General features: G+C 37.7%; 1 protein-coding gene across 1 annotated transcript in view; it reads right to left on the bottom strand.

Annotated features, from left to right (window-relative positions):
• The window catches only part of LOC139724208 (allograft inflammatory factor 1-like), a 38,273-nt gene extending 17,414 nt beyond the window's left edge, over window positions 1-20,859 (bottom strand). The window contains exon 1 of the mRNA XM_071635353.1: window positions 20,652-20,859. Within this exon, the coding sequence (XP_071491454.1) occupies window positions 20,652-20,688 (37 nt within the window). The 5' untranslated portion in view covers window positions 20,689-20,859. The remainder of the gene's footprint in view (window positions 1-20,651) is intronic.
• Window positions 20,860-27,658: the final 6,799 nt, after the last annotated feature.

Genomic DNA, 27,658 nt, shown 5'->3' with positions numbered 1-27,658 from the left:
GCGAAGTTATTTTTTCCGGTAAGTCTCGAGGTAGCTATATACACTGATCTCTACGGACGGTGTAGAGATCAATCGGCAAATACAACATTGTGATGTCATCCCCCCCCCCCCCCCCCCTCCCTTGTAACCAGCGTATCCCGTCGCAGTTAGGGAGGTGCCTGGGCCAGTATTATAGATCCTTTTTTTATCAAGGACGCAGTGTACCCAAAGTGGGTACCCTGGACTTGACTATACAGCCTTTGACCTCTCCATGCAATGGTATCAAGCTTTTTGGTACAGCTGTGTAATATTTCACTGGAATGGTAGGCCTATATCACGACATTATTCTGGCTCGAAAACTATTAACAAATGTGTAGGACAATTCAGTGACAACGTTGATATACATTGTAGACGTATGTTTCGATAATACGACATGACAGCACTAATAAGCAATACTCGAGCGTGGAGTTCCATTATTTCTAGATCCCATGTTGTAATTTGTCAACGCTATTTTATGTTGTTCGGTCTTCGGGGAGGGATGAAACAAGTAACCAGACATAAACAGAAATAAATCACATACACATGAAATGGATTTTGCTATGCTGCAGAAAATTGATTACTTAATTGACAGGAGATGAAAGAAAACAAAAATGTACTGATCGAGAAGCGGGTATATCCGATTCAATCCGGTTTTCATTTGTGGCCTTGATGCTGGAGTTTAAACCGTGTAACCAGTATACATGTTATATCTGTGAACTTTGCGATATTTGTATCAGAGCAGAGTGAATTCCTAAACTCTACATGCCAAGGCGGTGAATGTAAATGGCAATCGGAAGTTGGAAAAGACAAGTAAGTTCCAGTGCCAAATAAGCCCGCCAAGTCGAAACACTGTCTGACCGCATACACACACACATACATCATCGTACATATACAAACAGAGAGCACGGAAGACAACATACACAGACATGTAAACAAACGAGAAAAAAAAAAAACAAAACAAAGAAAGAAAGAAACTCGAGAGCTAGATGACTTCATCGCACATTAAGTATCGCATGCAGAACCATGCTCTAAGCACATACAGTAAGATATGAGAAATGGAATGGGCCAACGTACGTACATTATCTACTCACATTAACCTCTGTGTGTGTTTGGATTGCTGAATGTATGTTACAGAAATCCCTACAGCCTTATGTACACACTGTGCGAAGTCACTGGCACAATACGGGTTACAGCTAATTGATTGGGGCGCGAAAATCGTCCATCTAAAACTACTTACTTTTCTGGCAATCAATCAACGTCATGTTAAACCTCTTTAATATCTCCGTTCAGTTTTAGCATTACCAGGGCTCGCCTATCACTGTTATAAGCGCCTTAAACATGAACGGTTGTTAATATACGGTATAAATGTGCCTGCTTAAAATAGTATTATTCTTATCAATTTTACTATAATTGCCACAGAATAATTATTATCATCATGATTTTCATATCCGTAATCAACGATAAACTCATTACTATCATCGCATATAAAGGTGACTTTGCAAAATCAATTTTTAGGATTACCGCAATTTTCATATACGTTCATGACGATACATTATGAAAACATCTACAATGATTATAAACATGGACAACTAAAAAGTCATCTGAAGATGAAGCTTGAATACAAATATACAGGGAAAGTGGAATTACAATAATTATCATCCTTATAGTAATATAACATTACAGTAATATGATTTATACCGTAATATTTTAGTTATGATGTACCAAGCTTTCACCCGCAGCAGAGAATGAAAGCTTGTTAACAAATTGCTGAAGGTTAGTATTTTTGTTAACTGTGAGCGCAAACAAAGTTCGAACATTATATCAATTAATTCATTCATTGATTTATTCATTCATTCACCTATTCATTCTATTCATTCATTTATTCATTTGATGAATGTATGACTTTAAGACTGTGCTCACATGCCTTCAAGTCAACTAACCCATGTGCTGTCTTCAGTGTACCCTCTGGTAGTAACATTGTCCTGCAACATCCCGACATATTATTCATAAGGATACTCATCATGGTGATAAACAGATGAGGCGTCTAACGGTACTTCCCCAATTCTCCAACCCTTTCTCAGTACGGTGAGAGAGACAGGGAGAAAACACGAAATAGATTGAAAAGGATTAGAATGTTTTATGAAATGAAGGAAGGTTCATAAACATCGTTGATATATATGGACAGATAGCTGGATAGAGCGAGATTAAGATAGCGCGGTAGATAAAGACATGATAGACAGACAGAAAAAGAGATAAAGATAGATAGATAGATAGATAGATAGATAGATAGATAGATAGATAGATAGATGGATAGACAGCTTGAGATAGCGAGGTAGATACAGACATGACGGACAGATCGAAAATAGATAGAGATAGAGATAGATAGATGGATAGAGAGAGGGAGAGAGCACTTGAGATAGCGAAGGAGATAAAGACATGGTAGATAGACAGAAAAAGAGACGGAGATAGATAGATAGATGAATAGATAGATAGATGGGTAGAGAGAGATAGAGAGAGAGCTTGAGATAGCGAGAGAGATAAAGACATGATAGATAGACAGAAAAAAGATAAAGATAGATAGATAGATAGATAGATAGATAGAAAGATAGATAGATAGATAGATAGATAGATAGATAGGTAGATAGGTAGGTAGGTAGGGTAGCTTGAAATAGAGAGGTAGATAAAAACATGACAGATAGATAGAAAAAGAGATAAAGATAGATAGAGCTAGATTGATAGATAGATAGATAGATAGATAAATAAATAAATATAGAGAGAGATCGAGATAGCGAGGTAGATAAAGACATGATAGATAGATAGATAGATAGATAGATAGATAGATAGATAGATAGATAGATAGATAATTAGATAGATAGATATATATATATAATTAGATAGATAGCTATGTAGACAGTAAGATTAAGCGAGGTTGATAAAGACATGACAGGTAGATAGAAAAAGAGATAGAGATAGATAGATAGATAGATAGATAGATATATAATTAGATAGATAGCTATGTAGACAGTAAGATTAAGCGAGGTTGATAAAGACATGACAGGTAGATAGAAAAAGAGATAGAGATAGATAGATAGATGGATAGAGAGAGAGAGAGAGAGAGAGCTTGAGATAGCGAGAGAAATAAAGACATGATAGATAGACAGAAAAAGAGATAAAGATAGATAGATAGATAGATAGATAGATAGATAGATAGGTAGCTTGAAATAGCGAGGTAGATAAAAACATGACAGATAGATAGAAAAAGAGATAAACATAGATAGAAAAAGAGATAAAGATAGATAGAGCTAGATTGCTAGATAGATAGATAGATAGATAGATCGATAGATAGATGGATAGATAAATAAATATAGAGAGCTCGAGATAGCGAGGTATAGATGAAGACATGATAGATAAGTAGATAGATAGACAGATATATAGATATATAGATATATAATTAGATAGATAGCTATGTAGACAGATAGTATGATTAAGACAGATATGTATATAAAGAAAGATAGTGATAGAAAGATTTATATACAGCCAGATAGATATACCTAAATGAAAATGAAGATAAATTTTGAGAGAAAAAGTAAGGAAGTAGAGAAACCGACCCCGATGCAGTCGCAATTACAATCATGGCAAAGCGTTAAGCAGCGAACTTACCCATGTCATTCATATATGGAGAAAGATGAATAGCCAGATATAATATACACTTTATTATGATTACTCCTGCCTCATCATTGAGTAAATAAATCACGTATGACGGGTTTGAGACGGAGTATGGTTTCGAAGTCAGACTACATAGTGCAGTATGTGAACATGATAAGTCTTATATCACCCCCTCCCACACACACACACACACACACACACACACTCACACACACACACACACACACACACACACACTCACACACACACACACACACACACACACACACACACACACACACACACACACGCACACACACGCACACACACACACACACACACCCATAAACAAGAAGTGTACATTCTATTAATTGTGCATCAGATAACGGACACCATTACCATGGTTACAGCCTTGTGTAGTCTGATTCTGTTCCAAAATATTTGTGATAAGAAAGTTCTGGTTCCTCACAAACGTGTTTACTTGTGTGTATGTAACTATGTGTAGATATAATTAATGTGCATAATACTACAGAAAAGAAAATCATCTGAGGGAAATCAATTTTCTATACTTTTTTTAATGGGAATAATGAGGGAATATATTTTGCTATCTTCTCGCTAAAAGTTGACATATGAGATGCATGCATTAACAAACATAAATAGTAGTTTGCCTCTTTGGTTATAGTATGGGAGATACACCAAAGCACAGTAGTTATCCGTTATAATCTTGCGGACTGTCTCAAATTAACAGCAACCATAACAACAAAGCTCGAAGGAATATGGATCATATAGGAAAACCCTGTCCGGTGGGTATCCCATCACCTTTCTACGCGCCACTCGGCAGGCCGAAAATAAGAAGACAACATGATTAAACGGGTGGGGAAACTCTCACCTTCTTCGGGCAGCCTATCTTTCATCTCTCGATTTTTTTTTCCAGAGAGTAGAGTCCCTACCTTTCCGTGTTCACTTCCCATTTCGTTCCCATCCATGTGAAGTATGGGGCGCCAAGTGTCGCATGGCCTATTTCATTACGAAATCAGTTGACGAAATGACTGATTTCGTAACGAAATAGGCCATGCGACACTTGGCGTCCCATAGTGAAGATCCCAGCAATGAGATGGTGATGATGTACTGCTCTACCAACCGGAAACGGGGCATACATACGGTATGTGATTGTATACTATGTAACCCCGCCCCGCCCACCCTCATCTCTCACCCTCGCATGAAACTTCCTCGTTTGTATTTCCGAACGATGTCAACATACACACTAGCCTTCAACTTTCGTTGATGCAATTTTGAAGCTTGATATCCTGTTTCATTACTGTTTATTTTCATGCCTTTTCATTTGGAATATTAAATGAGCTCCACCTCAATACAGAAAGTGTTTATCTTCCCGGAGAAAGGCAGTATATAGCTTGATACATCTTTACTTGTTTTGGCATTTCTACAGTTTCCAGGCTCTGAGCTCTCTAATTATACGTTTGCTTTGGCAAAGGACGTTGCCTTTGGCTTGTTTGTTTGTTTGTTTGTCTGTTTGGTTGCTGTTTAGTTGGTTGGTTGATTGGTTGGTTGGTCTTCTCCTACTAAAAGACTTCTATTTTAGCATAATTGGGAGAAAGCCAGCCACCAGATCAACTTTGTTTTTGAAAACGAGCTCTCACGCACGCAGAAGAGGTGAAGAGAAAACACAATAATTATTATAAGTCATTTTGAAGCATTATATAGCATAGAGCACTCTTCGTGAAAACCAAAAATATCGAAATTCAGAACATTCCAACAACAACTGGAGATATTAAACTTGCTGTTAAAAACATTATTGAGTCGCTTAATTTACACAAAATTTCCGTCAGTTTTCCGTGATTGCTGCTTTCAAGTTTGCGAATTTGTGAAGATTTCATGTCATGATATAGGTCAGAATGTAAAGTCACGCCTATATAGAGAAGCAATGCTAAGTACACTGTACAGTGTTTCGCTGTCATCTGACGGCTACCAGGAAAGAACCCGTACAGGATAGTAGTATAACACAACATGCTGAGAGAGAGAGAGTGCGTATCCGGTTCATACCGGATAGGAGATGGGAAGGTGGAAAGATTATGATTACAAGTCAAAACATATCAAGAATCTGTACCAAACGACTTTGACTATAAACATTGGACACCATCCAAATATACCACTCAATAGATTGTGCTGTTTCCTCTTACACTTTCATACCTTCTCGTATTACGTCTCTTGATTATGTTCCAGTTGTTGCTATAATCTTTTATTACCATCGTTGTTATTTTCCTCCTCATCCTATATCCCTTTTCATCTTCTTCTTCTCACTTCTTTTTCTTTGTACTCGGAATAGATTTCATGAGATGGATGACGCGATGATAATGATAATATTACATAAACGTCTCTCTTTTGTTTTTCTTATCTATCTACATTAAGATAGAGCACAGGTTCTCACCCTTCACTTCGATCTGTATCGGTCGGGATTCAGTGAATACGGAAGTATTCACAGAACACATCAGTGAGGTTTGAGGAAAATGGGACAATCCGTTCAAAAGTTATGAATTACTTTTTTTTTCTTCTTTTTTTGCGCAACCATTGCTGGCTAAGAAGGCTAGAACCATTCGTGGTGTCACACATGGACGACGATGTAAAGAAAATATGAAGTAAATTCCACAAAATGTAATTTTCTTCAATGGCACGACATTCTCTCGACTTGTTAATGACATTGTTTGTAAAATAAAGGTACAATTTCATTCCCCCGATATAATGACGTAAGTCACGTGCTCTTTCAGCGTTCCGCAACAAAACATCACAGGCAATAGTTTAAGTCAAAATTCTCCACAACTACAACATTGGAACGGATTGTTCGATTTTCCGTTAATTTTATTGATGTGTTGGTCATATTCCTACATTCAGTGAAACAATTATATGATAGTTAGTCCATTTCCCTTTAATTACCACCTCAATTAATTTCCATGTGTTGCGACAAATATACATGTTCCTGCTTTTTAAATTATGTGAAACTTTATGATTTCAAAACCGTCTGTCTATCCATCTACCTATCTATGACTCTGTAATATATATCTACCCACTAATACTTTAATCATATTCCCTTAAAGGGATGGTATGGTTTCGGTTTCGGTTGAGATGGGATTTGAGGTTTCCAACGTTTTCTGATGATGATTTTGTGAGATGAAAAACCTCTTACAAAATATGAAAGAGCATACAATTCTAACAGGAATTCAAAGTCTGTTTGATGAAAATTGGTTTTGAAATGGCTGAGATATCCAAAGCAAAGCGATATTAATAAAAGGTGGGACCCACCTTTTATTAGGATCGCTTTGTTTTACTTTGTTTTTGGATATCTCAGCCATTTCAAAACCAATTTTCATCAAATAAACTTCGAATTCCTCTTTTCATTGGAGGCTTCTTAACATTTTATAAAGTGATTTCTGAATATCTCGCAAAAGGTTAAAAGCTGAATTCTCACATCAACCAATACTATACCATCCCTTTAAAGGGAGCATTATTTTACCGCTATTTATGAATATCTATCTAACTTTTTCTTATCATCTGACTCGATGTAATGCATATATATATATATATATATATATATATATATATACATATATAAATATATATATATATATATATATATATATATATATATATATATATATATATATATATATTGCAGTTGCTCCGCGTATTGGCAGTACTAGAAATAGCAATAATAATGTCACAATAGATGAAAGTATGTATACATTTTTTCATCTTTTTACATATCTTTCTGTTTGATATGTATCTATCCACAGCTGATGTGTCCATCTAGATCTATTCATCTATCTATGTATTCATCTATCTATCCATCCATCTATTCATTTTTCTATCTATCCATTCATCTATCTATCTATCTCTCAGTTATTTGCTCATAATTAGAGAGCGTGATTTCCCCACCGTGGAAGAGTCCTGCCCCCATCCATCCCACACAGATTCAAAGGTGTCACACCTGATAAATCTCTTTCCCGCATCCATCCCGAGCTATGGCCTTTACCCCCAGCCTGCTGACGCGTTATATGTTGCGGATTTTTTCCCTTCCTTCCCACGAGATAACGGTATCCAATTCCCCGTGGCACAAGAAATGAAAACATATATTTGAAGATACATCATCCCTTCGTTGTAGAGTCCCTTTCTCATTTTATATTTCGTACCCTTGCCATGTCGTTCTGGTCGATATTCCCTCTGTCCGTTGGAGCAGAAACGTGAACACTTTTAGCGATATTATTAGAATCATCTTGTGTACTTCACGCCCGCTTTATACCAGGCGGGGGTATAAGCTTTTTATTGCATTGCCAGTGTAGCAGGACATACTGTCCCCTTGTCTGGCACCGGACGCTCTTTAAAACTTATCACAGGTCAGCACTTACATCTATCTCATCCATGAACACGTTTAATTTGTGTTTATTTTGATTCAATGATTTGAATTTAAAAAAAGAAATCAAAGAACTTCCCTGAAAGTGTGTATAACATTGTAAAACAATGATATGAAATTATGTTCTTTGCTTATTATTCTTTATTTACAAAACAATTATTATTATCGATGTATATGTGAATGTGCACTCAATGACATAGTGCGCACCACCATCATTATTTTCTTTGAGGAGCAGAATATCATTAAACATGATATTGTGTGTGAACGACCAAACGCCCAGCCGTGGTAATAAGTGGAGCAGGGAGGTGGAGAGGACCACCTCTCCAATAATGGAGTTTAATGATGGAGAATAATGTACATTCTGTGAGGACACTTTCTCATTTCCACGGACGAGTTTCCCCGTGAGGCAAGGGAGGCGGTTACGGCGGATTTCGCGTTTTGCAGACCGTACGAGACGGATAGATCCCGTTATACATTTTGCATATTTATAGTATTCCTTGTGAGAGCACATAAACATTCATTAACCCACATGTATCTGTGCGGATTTACATGCGCACTTGGCCATGACTGCGTATTATAAGCGTGTTTTTTTCTTCTTCTTCTTCTTCTTGGCATCCACATGAGTATGACACAAGGATGTTTTATTGACGTCATAACTTGAATTCTACTTTATCTTCATGATAGGTAAACTCTTCAACTGCATAAACACACCCACACACACGCACATGCACATACACACAGACACACACGTGCTTATGATATCAACGCACACACTACGAATGTATGACATTTGCTGGATGTAGAGAACACACCGCTTAATCTCATCAGTTCCTTATACACGTATTATGTTATCATCTATTATTGATTAGTTTGCTTACGTGAAAATATTCCTTTGAATATTTTGTAAAGCTGTTTCTTGCCTTTGGGCATAAGAAGGTGAAATTCATCATTCATCATTGATTTAACTGCACTTATAAAAATATACATAGGCTACTTCACGATAAATAGAGAGAAGTTTCCCTGTGTTTTCGGGAGGGGATATGACCTCCCGAAATGTTTTCTTTAAAGAAATGATAAATGATAAATGATACATAAATGAGAATAAATCGGTATAGAAGTTAAGAAAAGGGCGTCCTGCAGAGGTGACGTCTGAAGGGAGGGGTGTTTGGTGACACAGGTTGGCAGAATCAAACGAGCAAAGCGGTCATAGAGGTCTCATTAGAAAAAGAATATAATGTTTAATACTGTAAGAGAGTGTCAGAATTTCAAAGTTTCAGAATTTTTTAAAACAAAATAGTGATAGTAGGAGCAATGGGAGACGATGATAATCTCATCACATCACAAGTCTCCAAGTGATCAACAGAATGATGTTCACAAATTTCCGTCTATGCAATGGAATCAGTAAGTGGGGGCGCTGTGGCGTAGCCGATAAGAATCCTGACTCCCAGTCGGAGGACCCGAGTTCAAATCCCGCCCAGTGCTTACGTCCTTGGACAAGATGTTTTACCTCGACCCAGGTGTATAAATGGGTACCTGGCAATGCTAGGGTAATAACAATGGTACTAGTGTCCTCTTGTGATAAGTGACAACGTTGAAGAAGGTTCTCTGGATGAAGAAGATATCATATGATATCAATATCAATGATAATGATAACAACAACAATAATAGTAATAGTAATAGTAATAATAATAATAATAATAATAATAATAATAATAATGATAATAATGATGATTATAATAATAGTTATCATTATCATTATTACTTTTTATTATTATCATTATATTATTATTGTTATCATTATTATTTTCATTATATTATCATTATTATTATTATTATTATTATTATTATTATTATTATTATTATTATTATTGTTATTAGTATTAGTATTAGTATTGTTGTTGTTATTATTATAATTATCAATAACAATGAGTACTATGTTTCATATTGTAATCACAGTAGTCTTGTAAAAATCCAGCAAAGATGCCGCTCATAGGGAAAAGAGGTTTTAGGTGATATATTATCGACCTAAATATGATACTTTTGTGCATGAACCAGTGGGAGGTTGGCGAGTTGGTGACACCATCATACACTCTCTCTTTAATATGGTTGAATGGTGGAGGCAATATCACCAATTGAAACATTTACATCTTGAAAGTTTATGAATTCTGGTATTCTCTGTCCGATGTTGAAGAAACCGTTAGGGCCTACCATTAGTTTATTTGATTCATTCTATTTATGGAAGTGCGTGACTACTAGTTTTGAATTGCACCTTAACAGCAGATAGCGAGGCGCGCCGTGCATCTGAGGGTTTATGATGTAACAAAGGCTTAACAGCAGAAAGTGAAAATCGTCATGTAGACAGGTACAGAGAGAGCGAAGCTAGACTGAAACCTTCAACCACAAGCACCGGACCTATACCAAGCCTTCTAAAATAAATATATCGTAACCATGGTGACAGTGTGACCTATGAGAGAATAAAAATCTACAAGCCTGCCTCGGGGTATTCTATCGATGGAAATATGAAAGTCATATTTGTGTTGTTCGTATAGGTTGTTCCATGCCTCATGCGGTGGCAGTGTATTGAAAGGCTGCTTGAAATGTTGTGGATGATCCTTCAAGACAAAGGCAACTGCTTTTCACGTAGGCCTATCATTATTATCTCAAACAACCACCACTGCAATATCACCATACACCTAAAATAGACAATTATTGACAAACGTACTAAAAATAGCTACAAACTTCCTGGCTAGAAATAGATACAGAAAATGCAGTAAGGTCATCACGTAGTATCGATAATTTCCTGTGCACCGTCATTTACCTTTGTTCGTTTGTCTTTCAAGATTGAGAAAAAAACTCTCAACTACCTTGGGTAGCTTTGATACTTCCCTCATACTCACACAATTTATTTCTCTATACGTCACCTAATAACACCTCCAGCTAAATTACTCTAAACTCACCCTCTGTTTATCTATCTCTCCCTCCCCCCTCCCTCTGACACATCCCGTAGGTGTTGTGTTTGTTCTTGACTCCTCATTGTTTTGATATGTAACCAAGATGTAATGTATCTGTTTTTCCTTCGACATCTCACTTTGACAAGAACATCTTAAAAAACAACAACAACGACGAAACAGACGGAAGAAGATAAACGTTGCATTCCGCACGCGTGTATCAGCACCAAGATGCAAATATCGATAGTGATCGGATCGAAATGCGTGCTCGGATTATGATGTTATCGACTGCGATGACACATCGTGCGAAATAGAATGAATATTCCCGCCATACCAATGAATCACTGGTGCACACGTGTCGTCTGCTACAGAGTTACGGGTGGCACACGAGGAAAGCCGTTTGGAACAACAATCTCGATATCGTCGTCTTGAGAGATACACACATCGAGTTTGACTTCCAGTTTTGGTTGAGATGGGGCTGCGGGTTTCCAACAGTTTTGGTGATGATGTTTTTGAGATAATGAGAAACCTCTTATGAAATATGAAAGTTTATTTGATGAAGATTGGCTTAGAAAAAGCTGAAATATCCAAAAACAAAGCGATCCTGAAGGTGGGACGCACCTTTTATTTGGATCTCTTTGTTTTGCTTGGTTGTTGGATATTTCAAAACCGATTTTCATCAAATAAACTTTGAATTCCTCTTAGAATTGAATGCTCTTTATCATTTTTCAATTTTTCAGTTTCGATTCGATTCAGTTCGATTTTATTTCTGCATTTTTCAAGGAAATCATGTATTAAAAAATGACAACACGTGTATCTGACAACAGAATAAAAAACCCCAATATTACATTTATATAGTATCATAATCACAATCTTTAAAGTATAAACGTAACAATGAGATCAAAGGATACACTTGTTTCCGAATAAAGAGGAAGAAAAACATGCAGGAGCCTGCCGTCTTTAAGCACATGCTTGATAGTGATGGCAGCGTCAGAATCTCAAAAAGGAAATAAGAAACATGATAATACATATACAAAATGGGCCATTTCCCATTGAAATGCTTTGTACTAATTTTGTGGCGTCCGCAAGGGGACGCCAGTGGGAAAAAAGAAAAGAATTTCATGTAGTGGTTTCTAAGTATCCAGCAAAAAGTTAAAAGCTGAATCCTCACCTCAACTAAAATTACACCAACCCTTTAAGTAAAAAGTTCATCATATAGTATACACTAGAGTAAGTTGCCCAATAGCTTGAAGAAAAAAAAAACCCACACACAACAATAACCGAATGATGCTATAATACACGATTTAATTCCACTTCTTTTATTTGATAAAAAGTAAATCAATTACATAATTTGTATTGCTTTTTAGCATTCCTCCCAATTTCTAGCATTTTCATACACTCAAAATGATTTACAAACTTTTGAAGTTCGTTTATTGTACATTGTAATGTTTATTTATGCACTTACTTTCTGTAAAAATATACATAAATAATGTTTTTGTTGGAAATGTAAAAATAAGCAAATAAATCAATGAATATGCAGAAAGGTTCATTAGATATTGAGAAATAAAAAAAGACCTATCACTTTCATGATGAATTACAAAGTTCCACTGTTACACCCTGATCATTAGCCTTTTAAAACAAATACACCTTGTCTACAGAAGCATGAGAACTAGCAGTACAATGGCCTTAGGAATAGCAGTCCGACACTGGCCACATATACATTGTATTATAGAAGGTGCTGATGAAAAATGACATTTTCATTGGCGCTGTATATCATAATCAATTCGCTCCACGCATTTATCAAGTGGTCAAGCACAGTTGAAAGTTACTTGTGTTCATAAATTGATTTCTGGAACTTTCTCTTAACAGGTTGATAATTAATGGTTGAGAGGAAGACGGAGGGGGGCTGGGGGGAGGTGTAGAAAAGACTGAAGAGTTGGCAACTGAGTTAGACGTTCATTCTGAAGACTACTTAAGGTGGGATTCTATACAATGTTCAAGTTTGACGTCAAGGAATAGAGTAAAACCAGACGATTAGAACGGTCTCTTCAAAATCGGACTTAACACAAGAAAGTCGCGATTTCACAACGGTATTAGTCTTAATCTCTTTGAGTGGTTCACAATATACAAGCATGCTTTTCAGTAGACCTTTCAGTTCTTTTTTCTCTAAATATAACTTCGAGTTTTGCCGGTATGCATGTACTGTCGTTCTTTGTTAACTATCATTTATTTTTTACACAGTCGAATATATGCCTATATACGATGATATCGTTCCTGATTTGATTTCTATGTTATGTTTTGTTGGGGAAAAAATGAAAGTAAATGAATTGACTTGATTTGACTTGATTTGAATTGAGTTAAACCACATGCTTTCTTTGACAGAAATTGCGATGTCAATAGATATCTCACCTTATACAAATTATCCCAGAATTTCATACATGAAATCAATCAAAATAATAAGATCTATTCTTCTCATAAAATCGATGTATTGTCTTATAATAATGCAGCAACAATGGTTTAACAGGCAAAGACGATGCACTTGTCAAATCACCAACCAAAAACCTAGTAGTGATGTCAATAATATTACTGGTTACAAAGCAATGGGGGGGGGGGGGGGGGGAGTGTTGAAGAGAAGGCAATATTACCATTGCGTGTATCCAATGGAAACAACATGACGCTGACATGCATTAACATATTTTACTGTCGCTTTTGATGACATTTCAGTCAATCTGTTTGTCTTATTGTATTCTTTTTTATTATCAGAGTAATCTTGACACAACGTGGAATTTCTCTTTAAGAGCTTGCTTAGTTTATAGAATAACCTAGTTCATGTAAGTCGTATTGTAGCTGTATACACATAATGTATACAACTGTATCTCCCAATGTATTGATGACTTTTGGACTTCGCGCGGGAGATAATCAAACACAGATTTATCTGATATTAAGATCAAACTTCATGTTTCCATTGTAATGGTAGTCATGTGCTTACACGAATAGGGTAAAGGTCAACGTTAACAAGACAACACCATACGGTCACAGTCTCAACACGAATCCTCAAGAGTTATTTGCAGATATCTCCATTTATTGTAATGCGGCTCCTTAGAAAGAGGAAGGCCTTGAGAACTTCAATGCGTTTGTGTGCAGAGTATGCAATTAACCAAATTAGCCAGAAATGGAAACAAATCAAAGAAGATTTGTTTATTGTCTGTCGTTTCTTCGTTGTTCATATTCCACGATAAATTATAGTGATTAATAGTCAGTAGTCAGATTTAACATCTTCATATTAAACGTTGCAAACTGCCTCGGAGTGACCTTCTGTCTCATGGTGGATTAGCTTTCTGAATGTATCTACCAGACTTCCTCTCATGCAAACGGTAGAGGAAAATAATATCTAATTGTTTCTGGTTCAAGGTAAAGTGATTCTGAAACACAACACCACGAGAAAGCAAGGGGACTGTATGATGAGAATTAGGACATAACTGTTAACTCTCAACGACCATTGTATGATAAATTTGAGTTGTTAGATCTCCTTACATCATAGTTCTTTTTTTTTTTTGCTCGTTTAAATGCTTCTTTCTTTTCCTGCAATTACAGTTTTGAGTCTTAGCAGCTGCCTTGAGGAGACTGTTGTTGTTGTTTTTTTCTTTTCCTGGCGGCTCCTCGCAGTCATTTCCCCTTTCCACCATACTTGAGATTATTTAACACTTGACACTGCTTTATAGGTAGGGATGAGGAGATAATATGTTTCTGTAAGAAGTACGTTTCTGTATTAAAGTGATAAGTTTCTATATAAGAAGGAGCTAACCACGCATTAATATGTATGATGTAAGACTAAAATACAGTACTATGTAACGTACAATTATATGCTGTAAATATATAACACCAAACTTAAAAGAACAAAATCATAATCCAAACCAAATCAAAACAGATAGACAGACAGTATATAGTGGGTCGACAGGGACTAGCAAAACTTTGCACAAATGCGGAAGTTCATTTACGAAAATGAAAAGCGCTGTAACACACAGATAAGGGTTAATGAGGCTGTTGTGCATATCTGTTCCCTAGTTTCTGTTCAAACAGAATGAGTTGAGCGTATTATACAAGTGTCGAGTTATTGAATAAGGGTCGAATTTTAGACACGCACACAACGATTATCTCGTCTACACGTTAATAGTTCCCGTCATGTCACAAATAATGTCTTATTTTGATAATCATAACAAAACAAAAAGTCTCACAAAAAGTATCATATTACCTCTAATGGTTATCTCCAATGTCAAAATTCAAAATAAAACCATGATACTCCTGCTCGAGACCAAGTCATAATCATCATACGCAGCATTCCTTTTCTTCTTGTTATCACGAGCAACGGCTATCACCGAGTTTAACCGGTACGCGCCAGTAGCTTGTACAGCATGCCCCCCCCCCCCCAAAAAAAAAAAAATACAATCCACTTTTCGCACTGATAACACCCAATATGATTTAACCGTCTAAATGCCACTTCAGAGTCTCGAAATATAACATCTTAGCTCTATTTTGCAGAAAAGCCCATTTAGATTGGTTAAGCGGTCACAGAGAAATGTGCAAGAGTTTGATTCTTCCAAGTTTAGCCCTTGGATGCTCTTGGAAATGCAAATTAATGTGTGAACACAATAGGCAGAACTTGGAGGGAAGTGATTCCTGACATGCTCTACAAAATTCCTCATTTCTCTTTGACCACTAAAGCAAATGGAATAGGGTTTTCTGTAAGATGTGGGAAATGAGTTATAGTTTCATACCCTGAAATTGTATTTGGATTGATTCACTAGTTTTAAAGCTATCGTTGAAGAGGGTACCGTTGTAACTTTTTTGGGGGGACATACGGTATAATCATATTTACATGGTGTAATACATCGGTGCTGTTGACAGAGAAATCGTAGGTCCCTTCAATTTTACATACATTACTTCCTTGTAAGATATGAAAAGGAACCAACAATTGTCAGGGTGCATAGTGAGTTTGTTTAATTCCCCACTTTCCTTTGGATTACTCAAAATTACTTCCTCTTACAAGAACGTAATCATACAGATCGAGATGTATGTCAACAGCAACTCGCTTTTGCTTATCACGCGTGTGCCACTTAAAACATAATGACCTATAGAAATTATTCATCGTGTTGGTGAATCCAAACAATTCGTTATCAAGGTTATTCAAACTGCTCATAGAAGAAAAAAAAAAAGAATCGTTCTCGGGGGAAGCACCCGTGTCACGCAACATTGCATCTAACACAGGAGTAAATACAGCACCGTGTTTACTATAGCTTCTTCAATGCACTATTGGATACCAAGGTTGGTTGTGCAGATACTCAATAATGTTGTGGAAGGTTTTAGCTTTTCTTTTTAACTAGATTTCCTCATCTATGTAATTCTGGGGATTTCCCGTTGTGGGAAATCTTTAAATAGCAAACAATGATATTCTTTCTTTGACTGAAGAGATCCGACAGAGGTGAATTCTTCCGAAATTGTAAGTGATAGACCCTGATGATAAATTTATTGTATAGTTTTCAGCGTCGGTCTAGAATGCGCGATGAAAAGTTATACTGTTTCCTCTCTTCCTACATTACCTTCTCTCATTTTCCCGCTAATCCTCTTTCCTCATATTATATATATATATATATATATATATATACTGTATATATATATATATATATATATATATATATCCTCATATTATGTTATATATCTCTCTTTCCTCATATAATATTACATATCTCTCTTTCCTCATATGATATTATATATCTCTCTCTCCTCATATAATATTATATATCTCTCTTTCCTCATATGATATTATATATCTCTCTTTCCAAGAATCATATTCTTTCCGTAATGTCTTCCTTTAGGACTACAGCTCCATAAGGGGAACCGTATATTGGAATATCACCCTAGCCTTAGGAAGAAACAGCAACATTTATATTCGGATACGTTGAAAGCACACCTCATAAACCAAGTTCCCTTTTTTTCCTGCGTCCGCTTCCTTTCACAACATTTCCCCCAACTGCACCATCAATGTGACTATCTGCACGTACCTACAAAATGATACAAAGATATCGCAAGGGAACAGAAAAAGAAGACATAATTTTACTGCAAGGGAGGATGTGAGTGTGAAAATAATTATCTTTGAAAAAAAATCAACGATTACAAAGTACATAATTTGAACTGCAGTAGGAAATATGTGTGTGTAGGAAAGAAAAGTAAGTCTGGAAAGAAAAATACGACTTCTAATAAAACAGTATAGGCATATCATGAATTACAAAGACGTGAAATGACCGCGAAAGATGGGGATGGGGCGGTTGGGAAAAATACAAAAACAGATGTTAGTAGACGAACTGGCAGAAGGCAACGACATGAGGGGAATTTCTTATCGCGTTACACAGGCTCCGCCTCATTAGAGATGTATCACATTGGATGCATATCAAGGTACTATATAGTATAGCTAGTAACCCCTTGTCTTGATTATACAGAGCCAAGAATAGACCGACGATACTGCAGAGTAGAGCATGCGCACTCGGCATCACACCTTTTCTATTCAACAAGGAGCGAAGCTGTTTGTTTTGGCGTGGTAAAAAGACACCACGGATGTATGAAAACAACACATAGATACAATGGCGATATCTTTTTTTTTTTCTGTGTGTGTTCGTGTGTGTGCGTGCTGGACACGATAGCCTTGGAGTCTTTACACAAAAGAAACTATCGAACAAAACAATCGATGAGGCACACTTAGAACAATCTCTCACAAATAGTTGAAATGAATGGGAAGAGATATTATTATCTCTCAGCAGCTTTCTGTGCAAACTCAATGCAGACAGAACAAGGTCCTATTGTCGTTTTATTTTCAGTGAAAAATCATGCGCTTTCTATTCCTCTTGAGCTACGAAATACATACATGTACGTAAATGGTAAGCTGTGATTGTGTATACTGATCTATTGTGTTGTCCGGCAGTTTTCATCGCAGGCAACTGCCAGCAAGCGAATGTTTCTTCACTCATGATACTTCTCAATGGTTGTCGATAGAGGGCTACTACATTGATAAGAGAAAACGAAAAAGATTACCTAGAATAGGGTAACGGAACCATGAAAAGTTTTCCCCCTTAGCACGAGCGGTGGAGTGTGATAACAGAGAATGATTACATGGAACTCTCTCTCTGTGATTTTCTTCGCTGATTACTCTCTATTGTGCCAAGCTGTTCAGTCCAGGAATTACGCGGCAGACTTTTTCCTGTACTTCCTCTTCTAGTTCCTTGACATCAAAAAGATATAATCACTGTGTTTCCGCATTCCGTACATAAGTGTTAGGAGACTTGACTGTCAGGGTATACATCCCGTTTCACAAAGATTGAGCGTAAGTTTCAATCAATCGCAAATTGCGTTTCATAAACACCTTTGCGATTGATCGCAAGTAACCTTCAATCTACTGAAAATCATGCTTTATTTTTCTTGAAATCAAGCGTATATGTAATTGTCTTTATGAAACAGAACTTGCGCTGAATATTGAACTTACGCTCGATTCACCGAGCTACGCTCCATAAATCGAGCAACTCTTTGTGAAACAGGCCCTTAGTGTGGTGATAGAAGCACTGCGGCATAGGATAGGCCCAGGTGGTAGGCTATGCCTCCTTGTTCAGATAAGAAGAAAGTTAAAAGAAAGAAGTGCAACTACATGAATGAATGGTTATCAGTGTTTGAAATAACATTATGGCAGTCATATGGACAAAAAGAATCTAAGTTACTGAAAAATCGGTGGCATTAACGAAATAATGTTACCATCATGATCTCACTAACTACAAATCATGGAGCTACAACCACCACAGGATTACAACTTACGTCGGTTGCAGCTCTAAGTAACACGATTTCATTGTGTTGAAAGGTACATGGTGAAAGTCTGGTTTAGGCATTGTGATAAGACAAGGTTATAGATACAAATTAGGCATCCTATTATAGAATGTACACCTGCGATCCGATCTCTGCTCAATATCCTGTTTTACCAGGCACCGCAGGCTTTGGCGCGAAAAAGGCTACCAGTCCTATACCAAGGCTTCCTGTAGCCTTATCTTTAACGGATCCATCTTCCCTACACTGTTCTAGCTGCTTGAGTTCTTTTTACTATATTATTCTTACAGAGCTTCCGATATTCTGTAAGAAGAGTTTCATATCCATCGTAAGCAAAGCAAGTATACAGAGGTGACCCCACCCCTCCCCCTTATATGAGAGGGAAAGGGACTCCTGTCCTTGATTGATTAGTCTACAAAGTTCGACACCCTCACATTCAGGGAAGCCTGTCTCAGTGAACGCCAGTTAGCAAAGTGAGGCTTCATCCCACTCATCACATACGACAAATTTTAAGGATTGTAAATAGCAACTAAACGAGAAATTCAGTATAAGTGTGATATCAATGTCCTAAGGACATATATGAGTCGCAGTGTTTTCCTAGAAAGCGAGATTTTAGTCGAGTCATTATGACTGTGTTTTATGTGTTATCAATAATGATGTCGTATCAGTAATCTATCCATATTCTAAACTGGACAGGGATAGTCAGGACATTGGAACTGAATAATGTCCCAAAGGTATATACGGACAACATGCCCGGGGAAGTAGAATAGATATCGGATAAGACGGTTTGTTCGTTGGTTTACTTCTATTTGTTTGTTTGTGTGGGTTTTTTTTTTCTTCTAAAGGGCTGCCCTCTCTCTCTTGTATCAGTCATCATAATATAAGCCGTGGGTGAGGGTATGTACAAGACCGATCAGGATGGATACATGATAGACAATGACGACCTGGAAACATGCGGGTCTACTTTGTATATGGACTGTGTCTGAGTCTGCCAATCACTGAAACACGAACAGTATATGCGGTTTTGACTATTTTAGCCAAACAAGGAAGTATAGGCTGTCGGTTTATACAACCTCGCTACTATGGCAGCGGGAAGATAGCCTAAACAGTGAAAGATGTATGGCTATAAGTGTAAATGAATCTCTTACAGATGACGTCATCAATGACTTCAATTGATCAAATTGATCAAATTGATCAACTTCAATTGGTAGCCAAGAGCTATAGAGTCTAGTGTTTATCATTATCGTGCTTAACACAACTCGGAAACGTTTGGAACACTATTTTCTGTTTCTACGTGAAACAAGAGCAGTAACGGAATATGAGAGAGGTCGTATACCTACATCTCTATTTCAACATCCAACTCAATGATCAGGGGGAAAACACGCATGTACATGATTGGTATGTTGGCCCTATGACTTGAATGTTCAATACATTGTCCTATTCTTGCTACGAGGGCGCCTGGAGTTGAACGCATGATAGTAGAGAGATCAATTAGCGTAAAAATATAATTTCATGACTTCATAAATCGATCAAAATGTGCTATTAAAGCACCGAGTCGTCATGAATAGTAAGAGGACATTTCTTTTTCTCTGAACGATCTCCCACCGCCCGCCCACTGTGCACGCGCACAATCGTATGCAAACAAACAACGCGATTTTACAATCGCTTCCTGGTTTGCCATCTGCACATGTTCAACGACATATTCGCATTATGCGCTCCTAACCAACCACCCTCTCCCTAGGGATGCGCTCACTAACCTTGCACGTTGGTGTGATCTAGGTGTGTACGCGGCATTTGGCACAATCCACCCCGTATGGGTACCTCCGAATGTCGTCTGAAGAATAAAATCGCTTCAAATCCAATGCACCACGACGCGGCCTGGGTGTGTGACAGTCTCGCTTTGTTGACACGCTACACGTGCGATCCACTGATCAGTGGAGCAATCTCGTCCATATGCAGGATGAGTTTACTACTTACTACAGTTTATCTCGCGTTTGACTGCCTTTATAGACGGTTACGGACGCACACCTCTTTCTGCTTCTCTCCCTCTTTCTTTCCCTTTATATTTTCTCCGGCAGTTCCGCATTGAGCGTAGTGTGCTCGCGCGTTGTATCAGCGTGTGTGTGTACCAAAATGTTGGTGAGCTCTCGACAGCTACTTCCGCGCTCATTTTGATATCCGTCTGATACATGCTGATATCGTCTGCGGAGTGAAGTTCGTCGTCCCGTAGAGATTTTTGCGTTCATTTCCGCGAACTACCGAATTTTGAGGGCAGCATTCCGTCTTCGGGTCAAGTGCCAACCTCGTCGTGCAAGAGTCACCGCATAGTCTCCACAATGCAACCGAATTTGCCAAGTTCGAGGATAGGAGATTTCTGGTTGAACATTTTTGTTCAACGGTATCACGTGTAAAACCTTTCGTCAAGTTACCTTCCTTACTAATTCCTCCCCCCCCCCCAAAAAAAAAGAAGATAACGACTCTATGTGAGAAATAATACTCATTTATCGCAGAGCAGAGCAATACCCGCATAATTCACAATTATTTGATCAAAATAAGTGCGCCATACTAGCCATACTGTGATAACTATCAATTTCGTTTGTCATTAATACAAGATACATGTAGGCCTACATGCAATCAGATCATACCATTTGATAACCTTTACCCCCTTCCAAACAAGATTATATACATATGTGTATATAAAACAAGACAATTTATTCAGGATCCATCACCATGGTTACCACAGGTAGTGGTTGCATGAAGTGAATCTGAATCCGCCGTCTGCTTCAGACATTTGCATAGCTTGTGTATGCATGTAGTGTGTGTGTGTGTGTGTGTGTGTGTGTGTGTGTGTGTGTGTGCATGGGGGAGGGGCGTATTCTCACATCATCATAAGGTAAAGGTCAAGCGGGGGGGGGGTCATTTCACGAAGTATATTGTCTGACATATTGGTCGGACAAATTTGCTCTCAGGCAATCAGATGCAAGGATTTCCCTAGCTTATGACAGCTTTTCAGAAGAAAAAAAATTATCCTACCAAAACGTTTCATAGAATTTTCCCAGAACTATGAACGCTTAAACGACAAATTCCTGTCTATGTAGGCCTATAAATGAACTGTAAAGGAATATATCATCTGAAATTAACTGAACCGATTAGTTAACAATTCATGAAACTTTGACAGGGATGGGAATAAGAAATGGAGTTTTAAAGATCAACAAAATTTACCGTTTAACGTGTTTCCCCAAACAGTAGATATAATCACAATCTGCATATTACACTGCAAAAAGTCCGGTGTTAAATAGTGAACACCGAGCTGGTGTTAAATTTTCGGTGCTCATTTATGGTGTTAAATCAACACCTCCGGGTGTCATTTCCAAATTTTAAACTGTTTTTTTGAAGAGTTTCTTAGTAACTGCACTTCTTGTTGATTTTTAATTTAAACAAGACGATCAAGAATTTTACATTATAATGCTAGATTTTTGAAAAAAAAATGTGAAAATATATTTACACCAAAGCAACACCAGCTGGTGTGGTCTCTTATTAAAGCTGGACGGGTGTTAAACCATTGATATTAACACCAACAAATATCAAATCAACACCATGTGGTGTCATTTTTGAATTAACACCAGTACAGTGTCAAAATAACACCAGGTACAGTGTCAAATTAACACCACGAAGTGTCAGGTGAACACTTTTCAACACCATCACAGTGCATTTTTAACACCTGTGGGTGTGGTCCTCTATTGAAGTTTGATCGGTGTTAGATTTAACACCCGTGGTGTTAAATCTAACACCGATGTTTTTACAGTGTATGCACTTTATGATATGCGGATAGTGTCTGTAACTCGAACACAGCTCCTTCGGTTTGTGCACATCACAAAAATGATTCAATGTGGCGTGTTTATACTACTTTTTGCTTTGACCTTATTTCAAATGAAGCAATTTTGTCAAATTTTGTGCGAGCCAGTCCATGTGTGATTTATAATGGCCTCGATGGGGTTATCTCATCCAATTTCATTCATTTCATTTTCGTTTTTGTTTCATAAAAGGCATTTGCTCAGCCAAAGGATGTTATATTCCACCAGTCTGTGCATGCAATATTACAACAGAAACTGGAAAAAACACACGCGGGAGAGAAATATGTACAAAGAACAAAGAGAGAATGCAAACATAGACAAGAGACTGGCACAAAACAAAACAACAATAGTACTCATCACATACGTGGTATATCAAGCTTTATAGCCATGTAATATGACATGTATGATGGATAACAACTATCTCTGCTTCAAATGAAATGTAAAACTATATCAAAACTCACATTCGTAATATCATCCGGAATTCCATTGCACTCTTTGCTCCCTCCGTCTTCGAGAAATCATGTAAAACTTCAACTTACATCCGCAACTCTCTGTGCCACGCCTAATTTTGATGAAACCGTTACAATTTCGTTTGTTTTGAATGGATGTTTGTTTGAATCGTTGTAAATAATTTGCTGATCTGCAGTCTTTTCATAACAGAATATGTTTATCACAAATGGAGTTATACATGGACATGAATTGGAAATCATATCTTATATGAATTTCAAATTCTATATACATTTAGTGAAAGAACAGGTCACATCCTGTACAGCACCATAAAACGGACACAAGATTTATAATCAAATTAAAATATACAGAGGTGCTCGTTGACGGTGATGTATTCTTTGGTAATTTGCGATGCCACAGTGGTATACAGAATCATATAATGAATATAAATGGAACTAATTTCGTGGAAACATCATCTTTAGATGGCATTGGAAGAGGACTGATCCTTGTTCCTCTGGAAGGCATAAATTGCCCTGACATTATCTCAGCAACAGGCCACGCTAATGTATAGCCGATACTTTGTTTTTTAAACAAAAGAATGACGATTATTAAAATTCTCTTGTTTTTTTCTTTTTGTTATGCACAACTGTGACATCACACACTGTAGTAAAGTTTTTTACTTGAGAGGAAGAAAATGTCAGATTTCCCTCAAAATTTCAGCGAGTGTTTCACAAGTCTGTCTGCATTTTACTGAATCCACGAGCATGTTAGGGGAAATACCCCCTTTGACAATGACGGCCTTGTGCTATACACTGTAGTATGAAAATCCAACGGCTTCTTTAAATGGGTCTGGGACAACCCTCCTACGTAGACTAGTCACGGATCGGTAAATCTGTGGCGAACATGCTTGATTAATTCAATGGGACATTTCAGTAAAATCCCCCTCTATGGAACAGCAATGACGCATACATCTATTTTTAGAACTGATAGTGGTGGGGAGGTTACCATTTCAACTGCTGGAATCTTCTTTCGTTCATGGAGTACGGACGCGACTCTTTATACTGATCTTAAAGCAGTCTGCGACTGAGAAAGATTACGCGTATTATGATTATATACAAAAAGTGTTATTAGATTTATGTGGAAAGAAAAGGTGGTAAATTCAAACAATGCATATCACAGAATTGATTAAATGAAATTAATTTCAAGCCGTCACAAGTCTCCCACTATGGATTTCAAACAAATCTTAACTAAACTTCCCGTGGTTCCCGTTTTTTCCGAAATGTTTGTTAAATTACAGATCAGCAGTTGCGATCTTACAAATTTCATTTGGTAGAGGGAGACAAATTGAAGAAAATTTAAACCTCAACTTGCATGAATGTACGTACGCTGCATGAATGTACGTCGTTTGGAAAAAGTTTCGTTGAGATTTTTTCATTTATTTTCATTTTGCATACATCTTTGTCTGCATCGTTTATCCTTTGCAAAGTTCAACGTGTCACTGCCGGCAACCAGGGACAGCCTGGTGGTAGTGTCGCTGCCCGGAAAGCAGAAGATGACAGGTTCGAATCCCGTGGTTCCTTTTTTCCGACATGTTTGTTAAAGTACAGATCAGCAGTTGCGATCCTAGAAATGTCATTTGTTAGAGGAAAATAGATTGAAGAAAATTCTAACCTCAACCCTCACCCCTCTACTCGATATTCTCTTGCATATATTATTTTTATGTCATTTGCGTCAATGATCGACGCGGTCACTGTATGATTTTAGATATTTTTCAATGCCTCTATTCATACTTTTCATATATTACTGTTTGTTTGTTTGTTTGTTCATTTTCCATCTGAGAAGATGGCTGGATTGGCCCATATTCAGCTTGGTAAGCTGGTCTTCCATGGGGTCCAGTTGGACGAGAGACGGGACCACTTCACCGGGTTGAGCACCTTGCTCTTTGCGATGAATGAAGTGGGATCTACGTGCATGAGATATGACTCTTTCACACATGGGACCTCCATTTTATGACCTATCCGAGGGACAGAGAGTTTTGCCTCTTGCTGGAGGGGACGGTATGATTACACACAACATTGCTCAGTCCAGACTCGGGTTCGAACCCGGGTCGCTTGGGTCGGGGGTATGCAGACTCACCGACTGAGCCAACTCACCGCCCATTAATTTCACTTATTAGATTCTGTGTCTGCATACTATATGGAAATTACTCTCCTCAAATTTGAGAAAGAGAGAGAGAGAGATTTGAAGCTTGAGCGTGGATATGATTTTATGAAAAATGTATTTTTAGCGAAAAGATCGCTGAAACTGGACGATCCAGCTCATAGACAGAAGACTACAAAAGCGTGGCAGGCTGTCATTCAGCGAAAAAAAGACAGTCAGGTTATTATGAATGAAGCAAAACATAAGCGTTATAACACTACCAGGATTTTTATCTCCCGAGGCTTCAATTAATTAGGCAGAATACAAGGTGTCTTTTCCATCTACCTCCTTGCACTTATTAGATTCTAGTTGTTGATTAGCCAAAATGTTGCAGACGTACTGCGCTTTGTCGTCAATGGCTAATTGGTTGTTGTTTCTCCGCACCCAATGATATCATGTCATTTTCTTTTTTTTTTTCGGGATTGATGAAGTTTGTGGGAAATAAAAGATTATTTCCAACAATGTCGACTCTGCATTCCAAGAACACAATGGGTAATCACGTGACCTACAGCACCTACATGTTGATTGGCCTTCTCCACTAATATGCTCATCGGTAGCAACAAGAGTTTTTTGTTTTGTTTTGTTGTTTTTTTAACGAGAGAAGGGCGAGTACTTTCTGGGTTTTCCTCGGAGTGGGTTTGTTCCGCTTTAGCCGCATCACTTCAGGGATTTGGATGCGAGCTGCTGGTCGTCATCACATGGAGCTGAAGATTACGCATCTCTCACGTATCCATATTCTTGCGAGATGTTCCTCCATAATCATCATCATCATCATCATCACCAACCTCCTCTCGGGAAGATGCGGCCTTCGTTGCTGTGGTTTATTGGGCTGTATGGGCTCCTCTGCTCATCGTTACCCACCGTACTATCCGACACTACCATGACTACTGGTAAATCCAAATCATTGCATCAATTCGGGAACTCGAAGAAAAAAAAGTCAGCTCTTACAGGGGTTTAAAGTCTACCCCTATATTTTGGTGTCTTGTTCCAGGAACTTATAAACCTTTCAGTATATCACTACAATAAAGATTATATTACCGATATGCGTACACTCACAATATCGTAAGTCAGGGTGCTGTTCATTAATCGGAATAGCGAACTGAAGCCATTTGTTGATCGCTCATTTTGAGCCATCGCTTAAAGCATAATACTTTTTAAAAGTCAATATCATCAAGCACGTTGATGTGAATAGTTCAATATGGAAAGATGCCTCTGAACTTCATGTTGGCTTTGAAAGTAAAAATAAAGCTAGAAATGTTTAGATACATGAGTCACCCGTTCTATACCGATTTTTTGGGTCAGCCAACGAAGTCGACACCCACTAGTCATACGGCCTATGAGCTAGACTTTGAAAAAGTCCACGAGTCATACAGCCCATGAGTTAGACACCAAGAATAACAGGCCCACGAACTCGACACTATGGACATTAAGCCCTGTGATGTCAAGGTCGTGACCATGTTCACTTAGTGTCTAGCTCATGGGTTATATGACTCGTGGGCTGTATGACTCGTGGGCTGTATGACTCGTGAGCTGTATGACTCGTGAGCTGTATGACTCGTGAGCTGTATGACTCATGGGCTGTATGACCCGTGAGCTGTATGACTCGTGAGCTGTATGACTCGCGAGCTGTATAACTCATGGGCTGTATGACTCGTGAGTTGTATGACTCGTGGGCTGTATGACTCGTGGCATATACAAATCGTGGGTATTGGGCTCGTGACGTGCACCCAAAATTTCAAGTCGATGTCGTTTTACTTTTATAAGCTACGATGAATTTTCCTCTAAAGTTTGTTGTCTAACCTTTCTGCAAAACTCTCTCTTGTAACGTTCACTGTCATCTGTAATGTTTTGTCACACTTTCCATGCAATTTGTCTTTATACCCATTCTTATTTGGAATTAAACTTAGAAAGTCCTGTTCGTCGTTGACTTGTCTGTCACTTCTGCTGAGCAAGATTTCATCTTTATCCGATAGTTGAAAGAAATAAAGGATATACGAGCACACATATTTACTTTACAAGAGAAAAAATGATAGAAAATAGATCCGGGTAGCAGACAAGTAGTAGACAAGTATAAAGTACACTACCCCTTTTTGTTTAGAAATCACAGCGTAAACGGTACAAACTTTTGAAATAAAATAAAGACGTTCATTTGAAATCCAGCCTCATTAACGCCTTTTCCCATACGTTGTCATATGGCAAAAATTTAAGAAAGATAAAAATTTGAATGGAAAACGTGCAAATATTGTCAGAAACGAGGAATTTTC

The sequence above is a fragment of the Diadema antillarum genome, unplaced genomic scaffold (genome assembly GCF_040938485.1).
Source record: "Diadema antillarum isolate AM-2024a unplaced genomic scaffold, OU_Dant_1.0 scf00000208, whole genome shotgun sequence".
Taxonomy (NCBI): domain Eukaryota; kingdom Metazoa; phylum Echinodermata; class Echinoidea; order Diadematoida; family Diadematidae; genus Diadema; species Diadema antillarum.
Note: the sequence above shows the minus strand (reverse complement) of the source record. Positions and strands in the feature narration are given on the sequence as shown.